The 12,644-nt window shown below is 45.3% G+C and overlaps 1 protein-coding gene across 1 annotated transcript; it reads right to left on the bottom strand.

The window, feature by feature from the left end:
• Positions 1–757: 757 nt before the first annotated feature.
• prf1.3 (perforin 1.3) lies at positions 758–7,795 on the bottom strand. The gene is made up of 8 exons (XM_030088971.1): positions 7,770–7,795; positions 6,732–6,970; positions 6,607–6,648; positions 6,390–6,482; positions 4,794–4,930; positions 2,359–2,857; positions 1,355–1,725; positions 758–1,270 (listed from the first exon to the last, which is right to left on the bottom strand). Exons 2-8 carry the CDS (start codon positions 6,963–6,965, stop codon positions 988–990), a joined length of 1,659 nt encoding a protein of 552 aa, XP_029944831.1. The 5' UTR covers positions 6,966–6,970; positions 7,770–7,795; the 3' UTR covers positions 758–987.
• Between the last annotated feature and the right edge of the window lie 4,849 nt (positions 7,796–12,644).

Here is a 12,644-nt window from a genome sequence, read left to right as displayed (position 1 = left end):
AGATACACCAGGCCGTGGAACACTTCTGTTTGACTTTGAGCCCATTTCTTCTCCAGTTTTCATGCTGATTTCTTAAAAGCTGGAGGTTGTTGGTTAAACCGTGGAGGTACTTTCCACTCTGTTGTTGCTTTTTATCTTCAGAGGATCAATAGAATGACGCGAGGCTGCTGCACCATCTACAACCCGTCAACCTGAGTGGAGCTCCAGCTACAAATTTCTCTGACTGGAGTCGATTTTAAGTAACTGGAGCTCAGACGTGATACTGTCCTCCTCAGAAACTCTAAATGATGAAAGTCTGATGCCCAGACTTCACTGAAACATTGAGTGTAACATTAACTCATTTCTCCCACTGCTCCGGTCCAGATGCGTGGACACACTCCTCTTTAATGTGTGTTTCATATTTTTATGACCATTTGAAAAACATTCAAATACTAGAAAATTAGAAGATAAATAATGGAGTAAAAGGTTCATCAATGATACAGTTTAGGGTCACTGTGTTTAGTTTTTTTTCCCCATTTGTATTTTTTTAAGTGAAAACTGCATTATTTTTGGGGGGTTTTAAATAAAGCAACCTATAGAGTGTTGTTGACATGTTATGGTGAAGAATGAGTAAAGTAAGACAGGAAGCTCAGGTGTCCCAATAATCTAAACCTAAAGCAGCTCAATGTCTGTCTCCTGAGATCTTCAAGAAACTTTTCATCCAACTGAGCAGATCCATGACAGACGCACGTGCTTTCTGAATTTTAATCGATAAAATGCTTACAGGACAAAAATGTGTCCTCTGTTAAAGAACACGGCATTCAAACCCAGCGGCGTCAAAGTCATTCAGCCAGACTGAAGCAAAGGAGAGAAGCGTTCAGAAGCCGAGAGCATCTTCATGATAGAGTGAAATAAAAGTTAAAGCAAGAAAATATATTGAGCTCATTTTTCTTCTACCAAAAGTTTCAAATGAAATCTGGTCAAATCTCAGAATCCGTTTTAATTGTTTCATTTCATTTTATCTCTTGTGGAGAAACGAGAGGCACCCTCCTCCGCTGCAGACCACCCGGACCCCCAGCGCTCCACCCGGGCGGGTGAGGGGGCGTACTGTTGGCACAGCGCCCCCTGCAGGCTGGGGGCGCATTGCACCGTCAGCCGGATGATCAGCGCTCCGTGCTTCAGCCGGAACCTCCGCTCCGGTTTCCCGCCCGCCGTGGGGAAGACGCTGGCGCTGCCCAGCAGGTCGTCGTCCCAGGCGTGGTCCCGATCCCAGACCTCGAAGCGAACGGGTCTGTGGAGGCGACGCAGGGGGGTCAGACGGCGCCGTCTGCGCTGCAGCGTTCGAGCGTTACCAGTACGAGTCGGCGTTACTCACAGGTTCCCTCCCAGGTTGACGCTGCCGAAGTGGATCTGATAGTTCCACTGGGGGAAGTCGTCGTTCCAGACGACGGGGGTGGTGGCGCCGTGCGCCCCGTACCTCACCTTCACGTACCCGTCCGTCCTGGTGAAGTCGTCCCCCCACAGCCCCTCGGCTCGGACCACCGTCACGCCCAGGCGGGCCACGCCGGGCGCCGCGGGGCAGCAGTTGGCGTCCACCATGCGGTGGCCGTGGCACCGGCAGGCGCAGCTGGGCGTGCGGTGGCCGATGGGGCAGCTGGCCGGGCACTGCAGCGACTTGGCGCGCCGGCGGATGTAGTCGCTGATGGCGTCTTGCAGGGTCGACCTCAGCATCGGGTTATCGGTCACCTGCCGGCGGAGAAGGGCGGCCATGAACACCTCAACATCCCCACCAACACCCTCACACGTCCACCCACATCCCATCGGATGAAAGTCGTCAAAGAGCTTTTGATGTGGTTTAAATTTACATGAAGTGGTTTTACAGCATGTGGGATGGAAATTCAAATATAGGAGATGTCTGTTAGTTATCAGATTTAAGGGAATAATCCATCAATATTTACTTGAGCCAATAGAAAGCCATTGTTTTGTCTATGGTAGTGATCTGTTTGTTCCCTCTCTCTGCAGTGTTTCTTTTGGTGGTAAAATATCCCTGCAGTGACCACCTGCCACCACCGGGAGGCAAATGTTTTTCAAGTTTCTCAGTGATGAAATTCCATCGGTGGATCACAGCGACACAGCAGAGCATCAGTATCTAAAGTACTTCAATTGAAAAGAAAGATGGAACAGCTCTGTGCAAAATATGAGCAAAGAACAACTTATTGCAAAGAAATCCAAGTCTTTGTGCCACCTCAACGCTAAACAGGTAGCCTAATCGCACGTAGAGAAAACCTGAATAAAAGTAGATGATTTAGTTGTGTAAACATATGTAGGGTTATTTATTGATTCACTTGTCTACCAGAATCAGCTCAGGCTGCTTCTCACCAGCTGGTGCAGTGGGCTGATCCAGTACGACACCACACCCGGGACCCTCTTCAGGGACCGGAGCCACTTCAGGTACGCCGCTGCTCCACCGTCACCGAAGAGGACGTCCGAGACGTCTCCGTCCCCGCCGCTGACGGAGCTCATGCGGTCGCTGAAGGCCCGGCTGAACGCGGTGGCGTTCCTCAGGCTCTTCATCTTCTCGTTACAGAATTTGACGCTGTTCTCGGAGGAGATGAACCCGATGGTGGCGCTGGCCTCCACCGACAGGCAGGTGCCGACCGTGTGGGCCGACATGGCGCCCATGGCGGCCTCGCAGGTGCGGACGGCGGTGATGGCGTGCAGCCGACCCCCGAGGGTGACCCCGCGGATGAAGTGGGTGCCGTAGGTGGAGATGAAGCGGCGGAAGGCGGAGGTGTTCCTGTGGTAGTGGGTGGAGGGCAGGTTGTTCAGGGACTTCTGGAAGTCTTCAGTCAGCGGAGGAGACGAGCGCAGCTGGAGACTGAGGGAGAAAACCACAAAGACCCCAGTCACCCATTCAAATCTGCCACAACGTGAGACACGCTCCGGTCAAACCAAAGTTTACAAACATGCTGTTTTAAGGTAGTCAGAAGCTGGTTTTTTAAATCAAACATGCAGTTTTTTTTTTACCCGCAATGCCACACAGCTCATGTCCAAGTTCATGTGTATGGTCAGATGTTTCTTCAGTCAGTCTTGTTTTTCACACATGTTCTGTTTTCTTCTTTTCTGATCACTGCTCAGTTGCTGTCACATTTTTTAGATTTCTTTCTTTTATTGATCAAAAACTTCCCACACATTTCTGAATCTTTGCATCTCAGTTTACAGTTTAAAACAGCACTAAAACTTAGGAAAAAAAAAATTATACCAGGAAAAACAAACATAATCTGAATAAAAAAAGTCAAATCAGAACAAAAACTGTAACTAATCCAAAATTCATATCTCTTCTAAACTGAAAGTTCTCGCTTCTCTTCCCTTGTTTCAGCTCAACCTGTCAAAAAAATAAATACAAATTTGAGTGTTGATTCCATGTGTGTCCTGCAGGGGGCGCCATCACTGCACACTCAACGAATGATGAGTGGCTGCTGCTCTCCAGCTGAACTGACACTGGAAAATGTTGTTCTGTGTTGTTTTACTCCCTGATTAACAGAGTATAAAATCTTCAGCGTGACTCTGTTTGGTTGCCGCTGACTTGATGTCGGATCTTTATTGACCGAGACGACTGTAGATCTGGTTCCTCTGATCGCGCCACACTGTGGATCCAGCGCCTCTGGCAGGAGCATGGCCCCCCATGCTCGCGGTTTCCCGGCCGTCCTTGAAGGTCTTCTGCTGCCCTCCTGCTGTTTCTGCCCGTCAGACTGTTTTCCAGTCGGATGAAGACATTGTTTAAGTCCGTTCTCTTCAGAACTTTGGCGTCGGGGAGTTTGTGAAAGCAGCTCAAATGGGAGCGATTGAGCATGATGTTTGCGTTCAAGGCTCATTCATCAACAAAGGGAAAATCAACGGTTTTGATTATCACCCAGAGATCATCCCTGCTGCTGGTGTCAAAGGTCACGGTTGAGTTTACAGAGGTCTGTGGAAGGCGTTCATGCTGTAGATTTTTCTTTAACTCCAACCATCATGAAATTTTCTGATGATTGGCAAGAACTTAGTAGAACATCAAAATCTTTTGATTGTCACTCATATTAACGCTGACAGCTTCAAAGATCTTCAATGACCGGTAGACATCGGTGTGCTATTCCTGGGTTGTTTTTTCTTCCTGGAAACATATCATGGCCACTGTCTTACGGGCACAGTGGCTCTCAGGGAGGAGATCTTGCCTTTAATGTGATGCAGGAGATAATTGTTTAGTAAACAGGCCCAGATCCTTCCTGCTGCCGATAGCAGTGAGATACCTCAGCCCTCGTGGTTTCCTCTCAGCGTATAGATGTGAACACCGGTGCTCTTTGATCTTTGATCTTGCTGAGGAAGTGGATTTTCCTGTGTCGGTCTCAGTGCACAGCTTCGTCTCTTCGTGTGTTTCTGGAGGTTTGGAGTCTGGGTCTTGTTGTTAAACGTCGGATTTTTGCTGTGAGAGCTTGTCTGAGTTTCACTTTCTGCCTACTGAGGCAAGAAGCATTTAAAAGAAAACAAAATCAGATTAAGATATGATTAACAGCCAAACCTTTTATTGTGAAAGACCAGTCAGAGATGATTAACGGTGACAGGTGTGTGTGAGCAGGGTTGTTTTTGGCAGGGCCTCTGGTTTCTATCAGCAGATATTTGGTGAAGAGTTTAGCTTCTAAGAAATGAAGCTGAAAACTTTTGGGAGTTATAACCGTTTTGTATTTAAGTTGAAGTTAAACCACAGTGAGATGGAATCATTTCAGCGGATTCAGGAGCCCTGAAGGCAGACCTGACATCCACCGGCACGCACGCACCTGTAGTATTCACACTGGAAGTGATGGGTGAGGAAAGAGGACTTGTCCCTCTTGCTGCGACTCTCCACAAACTTGGTCGTGTCGGAGTGAGACCCTCCGGTAGCAAAACCAGCCAGTCCACCAATCTTAAGGCCCACCTGGACGACAGCACAACAGGGACCGAAAGACAAGCTCAGTGGGGGTACGGGGAATTCTGAGAACTCTGGGAATACTGAGAACACTGGGAATACTGGGGGCACTGGGAAAACTGAGAACTCTGTGGGTAGTAGGGGTGTCAGTGTCTACATGTGTACATGTGTACACAGATAACAAATGATAGCCGTTTAGAAAAATCAATAACCATGTACACATCATTTTTTTCCTCCTCTTCGTTGTTTTTTCACCAATATATGTAATGTTTTTTGGGATCATGATGTTTCCTGAAAGCTTCAGATAATGACAATAGCGAACTAAATCTGTCCTCTAGTGCAGTTATCCACATAATTCATAGATACAATATTACATTGATTAAAAAAAAACAAAACAAAACAAAACAAAACCAAACCCCACAGCAGCCAGTGTTGCATTCAAGTTGACTCGGGATTCGATGGCAGCTAACAGTGAGTGAAGCGCGGTGTAGCAGCTTTTCGAAAACAACTGGAAACACTGCTGGGTTTAGCTGTGTCAGGGAAAGCTGATTCACAACAACAGCACGGCGTCCTGGAGAGACCAGCTGCCATGGAAACACCCCAACAAGCTGGAGGGAGAGATGCTGCTGCTAGGACCTGTGCTACTGCTAGCTAGCTAGCTAGATAGTTTACTTGTGAGCATGAGAGATTTTACATACAACAAATCAAAAAAAATGTGACAAAATACTTTGCGAACATATCAGCAACCTACTAGCTGAAATGGATTTGTCCGATAACTACCGGAATGTCTTTGATTTAATGGGATTATGACGCATTTCAATGGAGACAGCCCTCTCCTGGTCATTTAGCGCAACTGCAATGGAAAAAGATCACAAATCTGATGTCATGTGTAACCGGTTACACGACGCTGAGAAGTCCCGCTTACAGGTGTAGAAGGAATTGTAAACGTTTACACCTCTACTGGGTACTGAGAATACTGAGGACATTCTGGGTACGCAGTAAAATGAGAACACTGGGCTGGTGTGAATACCGAGAACACTGGGGGTGGTGGGAATGCCGAGAACATGAAAACACTGGGTCTTCTGGAGAAACTAGGAATGCTGCTGACACTGGGAAGTCACTGGTGGGAAACACCACAGGGACGAGGCATTGCTGCCTCAGAGGTTAGAGAAGCAGACCAGGTCACCACCGAGGGTCCCTGAGCAAGACGCTTGACCCCCATCAAGTCCCCAGAGTGCCATGATGTGGCTGCACCGCCGCTTCCTAGAAATAACATGGATCAATGTGGAGTTTCCACAAAGTACGATGAACAGAGTTTAGTGTGATAGTAGGAGGGAATCTAAGTAGCACACAGCTGCAGGACTGCGAAGTTTGGAGAAGGGTTTGTCACTCAAACTACTCCAAATGATTTTTTTTCATGAAAGACGTTTCACAATAAAACCGTCTCACATTAAGTCACCCTGTTTACCTTCCAGCTCCTGTTCACAGACGAACCCTCTTCCTTCATCACCGATTGGCTGGAGTCAAAGATTTTACTGGTGATGTGACGCTTACACTGCACCTGAGGACAGAGAGCATGCTGGGAAACGTCAGTAACCTCTTCACCAGCGCAGGGTGAGTGAGTTCTGCTTTTCTCTGACTCCTGATTCAAACTGCAGACGTTGGTGTTTGTTGGGTTTTCAGACCTTGACCTTCCAGTCCCGCACAGCGGCCGGCAGCTTCTGGGTCTGAGGAGGAGACGGCGGGCGTGAGCGGAGCAGCGGGACATCAGGCCCGCTCCTACCGGGAGGCCCAGGAATTTGCCGATCACCTGCTGGAGGAGGCGGTTGTGGCACACGGTGCAGTTCCCCTTGACTCCGCCCACCATGAAGGTCTTGAGGTCGACGACACCGGCGCCGGTCGTCTTCATCGTCACCACATCGAAACCCTCGCCGGCGAGGTCATGACCCGCAACGAAGGGCGCGACCTGGCACTCGGTGAAGGAGGAGGCCTGGCAGCCGGCACAGGGAGGGGGGCGGAGGAGCAGCAGCAGCAGGAGCAGCATCGCAGCTGGGAGGGGGGAAGTTAAAACTCACTGTGGTGTCCAGTCGGGCCTCACAACTCAGTTTATTTCAAATGTGAAGTAATTTCAGTCAGTTTAAATGTTTCAGTTTCACAAAAGAAAACACAAAGGAATCCAGATTTACTGTTTCTGTTCAAAAAATGTTCATGTTCCTAGAAGAACAACTGCAAGCTGTATCCGGTTAGTCAGAATGATGATCAGTCACCATCACTAACATGATTTCAGTTTGCATAAAATTTACTTTTACAGAATTTCTCACTTTTATGTGACAGAAATCTAATTTACCTTTTAAACAATAAAAAATAAATAAAATAAAATTTTCATCACAGAGAAAGACGGATTAATTTTTTTTATTAAATTACTAGGTTTACAAAAGTTTACTTTTGTAAACTTTGTCCAAACCCAAAAATTTTCCTCTAAAATGTACTCAAATACTTTCTCTTTAAATGTTTTTGACGGAAGTTTCAGACACAGATCATTTACGCGTTTACTCAACTGCAAACGCACAAATAAACATAATTATGACCCACAACATCTGATGCTTTGAAATGTTCAAACATTTACGGAAATAATATTTTAGATTTTCATCAAAATCATGAAGGACAAACACTCAAACTATTCAATGAATGTTTCTTTCATAAATTCAAAATGGATCCCCTGTTTCACTCAAACGATGCAAAGTTCACTGTTTTGGAATATTTTTCCAGATGCATCTCTAATAAATTTAGATGAAACATTTCTGTGAAAATATGCAGTTAAATGAGACATTTTCTAAAAGCGACTCACTGGTTGTCGATCCGTCCTGCAGTCTGATCGCTGTGTCTGGTATCCGGAGAGATCCTCACACCTCCGCCGGCCGTTAGGCGACCGCAAACCAGCCGTCAGCTGACCCCCTGACACCTGTCAGCAGGAAAAACACCAGCCGGCGGAGAATGTCGCAGACAGCGAGAAAACACTAAAAAACCCAACGACAAAAACTTCTCAACACCAAACACTGAAACGCAAAGACACAAAATTCCAGTTTGGTTTTCTGGAGGACTCATGTCTCTGTTAGGACTCATCATTCTGTGAGGATTTATGTTGAAATTGCAGGTCAGACTGTAGCTTCAGTTACTCTCAGAGTAACTATCAGTTACTGATGAGTTCAGAGTAAATCTGCACTAAAGAAAAAGGGGAGTCGGTGTGATAACGTTATTAGGTATAAAGACATGATGTGTGCATATATGTGTGTGCATACATGCATGTGTGTGCTGATCGTGTGTGTGTGTGTGTGTGTGTGTGTGTGTGTGTGTGTGTGTGTGTGTGTGTGTACAGGATGTTGCCAGTCAGCAGAAAGTTTTTGGTGTAAAACCTTTTTTCAGTTTCCTGAAGAACAAAATGTTCTGGTGACTGAAGAAGTTAAAACAAAGTGACATTTTCTTTTCTGAGGTTTACTGACCTTTCAATGCTCTACAATGTGGGTTGTGTGTGTTTTCATGAACTTTCTGCATATTTATATGAAGTATGTTAAAGAGAAGATAAAGTTTTTGTGGAGTCTTAGTTTCGGCATTTTGAGCTCAGTCACTGAGGTTATCATCACATGTTCATTTTCTACTTGCATTTCTTATATTGATTTCTTTATCGTCTCATTTGATCACTTTATAAAGAGACAAACCAGCGTCTCTGCTGTCTCTTCCGCCCCCTGCTGGTCTCCTCTCTGACTGCAACACATTGACAATATCACCTTGAACCAAAGTGAAGGGCGGCTGTGTGTGTGTGTGTGTGTGTGTGTGTGTGTGTGTGTGTGTGTGTGTGTGTGTGTGTGTGTCACAATCACTCCTACCTTGGCTGAACCTGAGGAATCTGTAACTTGATTAAAACTCAGTCTGAACATAATTTCAGAGCCAGCCCAGAAACCTCAGAAAGTCAATCGGGAATGAGGAAGAATGAATGAATGAATGAATGAATTAAACTTTATTATCCCACATGGGGAAATTTGCCTTGGGCATGGTAGTGCAAAGCTGCAAACACACATTTAGTGACACAAAACAACAACGCAACATTACAGAAGAGACATGATATATACAATAAAAACAATACAATTAAAATAGATGAAAGGTAAGAAAAAGTGCAGACTTGTACAAAGTGCAAATGTGTGTGCGTGCAAATAATTATGGACGGGGGAGCTGCGGGAAGAGAAAGAGTGGGCGAGGCTGGGCAGGGGATCCACATCTGAAGGCCTCCCTCCTGCTCCGAAAACTGGGAGCAACCCAGGGGGAGATGTACAGGACCCAGAACCCTCTCCATACAGGGAGGGTTGGGGGTCAGGGTAGTGGATCCACAGCTGAGAGGCCTCTCCACTACCCTAGACAAGGAGTGGAGGAAGACTGGGCTGAGCTGATTTGTTTGTTGAGCAGAGTAATGGAGGTAGGCACGAAAGAGAGCTTAAAGCGGTTGTATTTACATCTGCTAGCTAAGAAGTACAACAGCACCTGAAAGTAAACATATAAGGTTTAAACTGTCATGAGAGCAGCCAAAAATCAGTTTCAACCACGTCAAATGGGTCAAAAATTCCATCAAAGAAGTCACCAACTTCTGTAATTTCGCCTGACGTCCCAGTTATAGAGCATCTTCCTCCTAAGTGACGTAACTTCATAATATCCAGACCTCAGAGCGCCATCCCACTCAGTGGTCGAACTTCAGATTAACAATAATGAGCAATAATGAGATCATCTGTATTATTATCAGGAAGTTTCCCAAGTAACAGGTTACTTTGCACCTTCAGTCATGTGTGATTGATAACAGCGACTCATTCAGATCCATGACGGCACTGATCAGGATCTGAATGGTGAGAGAGAGAGGACTAACGTCACCCTGCTGACCCCTCTGCTCCTCCTGCTGACCCCTGTTGAATCCTCAGACCCAGGAGAGCCTCTCAGGAAGAGCAGGAAGAGGAGGAAAATTGAATTTTCATGTTCACTTTTCAGTGAAATGAGACTGTAAATATCAAACATTTTCCAGAACCAAGAAGTATGAAATGACAGCATCAGAACTCTTAAGCAAAGTGAGTGATTGTTTTTTTTTTTTTTTTTTTTTTGTAATAATTTGATTTATAATCCTCATCCTCTTTGAAAAATGTTGAAATGCCTTGAATACAAATAATGGACTTTGCTTTTCTTCCATCCTCTTCACCTCTTTCTCCAGTTCAGAGGCTCAGGTTCAGATCCAACAGGTTTTACCTGATGAACAGTCCAACACACACACACACACACACACACACACACACACACACACACACACACACACACAACATGCAAAATCCACACAGAATGCAAGTGCAGCCTTAATAACCCTAAGCTTGGAAAAAACATAATTATTCAAAATTCAGTCCCTGAAAAACTGTGAGATATTTGTTGGTGTGAACTTGAAAAAGCCAACATTTCAACCCATCATAATTTTTTTTTTATTAGATTATGACTGAAAAAAATCCTCATTTTTCTGTCGTTTAGTTTATTCTTTTTTTATTCTATTCATTTAGTTTCACTTAACAAATTACAAATGTTTCCTATACATAAAAACGTTTAAAAACACAAGCTTTGGGATGAAATCTTCAGCTAATTGACAACCTTTTTTCCCACTTAATATAGATGTTTTTAAATTATGTTTTTATACTCTACAATCGAAAAATAGAATAGAATCAACATGTTTTATTAATCCCAGAGGGAGAGTCTTGTAGCATACCTCCACGCAGAAAAGAACAAAGAATAAATAGCTCTGAACTTAAAATGTCAATATGACAGGATCAGGGAAAATAAGTAACATAAAAGATTCATTTATGCAGGGCTAAGCAGATAAATAATAGAAGAGGAAATTACATTTATTTATTCAACGTTTGCATGCTGAGTTCCGTTTCTATATTTACTGTTTTGATCACTTTTCATTTAGCCTCTCAGCCTTTTTTTCAGAGCCTCTATACATCAGTAAACAATGACCCAGAAAACACGTGCACGTGTCCCTGCATATGGAAAGTCACGTGGCCATTAAAAACTTTGAAATGTCAGTTAAAAACATGTATTTATTTATTTGCTTGTTCCTTCGTTCACTTGCTGACCGGCTCGCTGCCTGCCTGACTGGTTGACTGACTTTATTATTCTTTTCTCGCGCTACAAATGTATATATTTTCCACTCGGCTCTCTTCGGCTCTTTTCGACTAAACTCGATCGGCTCCTCTCACAACAAAGCCGCGGGTGAGTGACAGCGGAGGCCCCGCCCACACCGCAGCGGAGGCCGTAATGAAGGCAGCACGAGCGCAGCGAGGATTGGGGGGAGTGTCGCTATGCTGCGGCACGCGCTCAATCACGGGGGGGGAGGGGTGCGGGAGGGGGGGGGTGTTGTCAGTGATGTAATATCTTCACTTAAAGGGACAGTAGGTCAAAAAATAAAAACAAGCAGCCAACCAGCAGCACAAACACTGAAACTCCCCTTCGTCACATCTTCACACAGTTCATCTTCAGCACAAGCCGGGAGGGAAACTCATCCTCGATGAATCCTCTGTCCTGTGGAAACGGGCTCCACCATTTCGGTGCACTGCAGTTGTTTGTTTGGAGACCAAAATGTGGCCAAAAGGTTGAATGTTGGACACTAACTTGTGATATTTCAATGTTTACATACAGGAGCAGGGTTTGAAATGGTGACTCTGACCACCAGAGGTCACCATGAAACTGCCCGTCATGCACACACACGTCAGCCTGGTACCCATGGTTTTTTGTCTGCAGGTATTTCTGCAGGCTGTAGCTCTTCATCCTGCTTATTAGAAAGCAGTCTGAGGCTGAGCGGCTGCAGCAGGAACCGGGGGGAGCAGTAATGACACGGTTCAGGCTGCTGCCGGAGCCCCCATTCAGAGGGAAACACCAACTGACATGGAGCCGGGAACATGTAGGCACAGACACGTTGAGTAGGAACAGACATGCAGGAGCAGATGTGTTGAGTCAGACATGTTGAAACACATGTTGAAGCAGACATTTTGAAACAAGCATGTTGAAACAGACATGCTCGAGCGGACATGCAGACTCACACGTGTTGGAGCGGACATGTGGAAGAACATGGTTTCACATGCTACTTCTTTTTTCTTTTACGCTGTTACAAACTGGAAACATTCTGTCGGTCACTTTCAGATAATGTGCACATGCATACAAAAACTCGTGAGACACCCTCACACACACACACACACACACACACACACACACACACACACACCGTGTACAGCGCCGTGCGGGGAAACCTATGACCTCTGGACCAAATTGTGGACCTGGAACCAGTCTGTTGGTTTGTGGCCTTCTCTGCTGGTTACGGTTGTTTCATGAGTTTCACTGTCAGCTGTCATTGTCTTTGTTCAGGCGGACACTGAACGAGTTCAGCTTAAGCAGAAAATTGATGAAAGGGAAACCTTTCTGACACATCTGTTTTGAAAGTCTTTTCATAAACTCAAACATCTGCTTGTTTTTTTGCTCAAACTGTCACACAAATGGACACATTTAAAAACTGTGGGACCTCATCTGACATTCATTATGTTTAAGTCAACATTTTTTTCCATGTTCTGAACTTCCCACCAGGCTTTTTTTACAGCTGTTAGCATTGCTCATGTTTCTGAGGGAGAAAAGGTGAAAAGTCTGTTTTAAGAAC

This window comes from Salarias fasciatus, chromosome 4, assembly GCF_902148845.1.
Source record: "Salarias fasciatus chromosome 4, fSalaFa1.1, whole genome shotgun sequence".
NCBI classification, from domain to species: Eukaryota; Metazoa; Chordata; class Actinopteri; order Blenniiformes; family Blenniidae; genus Salarias; species Salarias fasciatus.
This window is presented reverse-complemented; position numbering and strand designations above follow the sequence as displayed.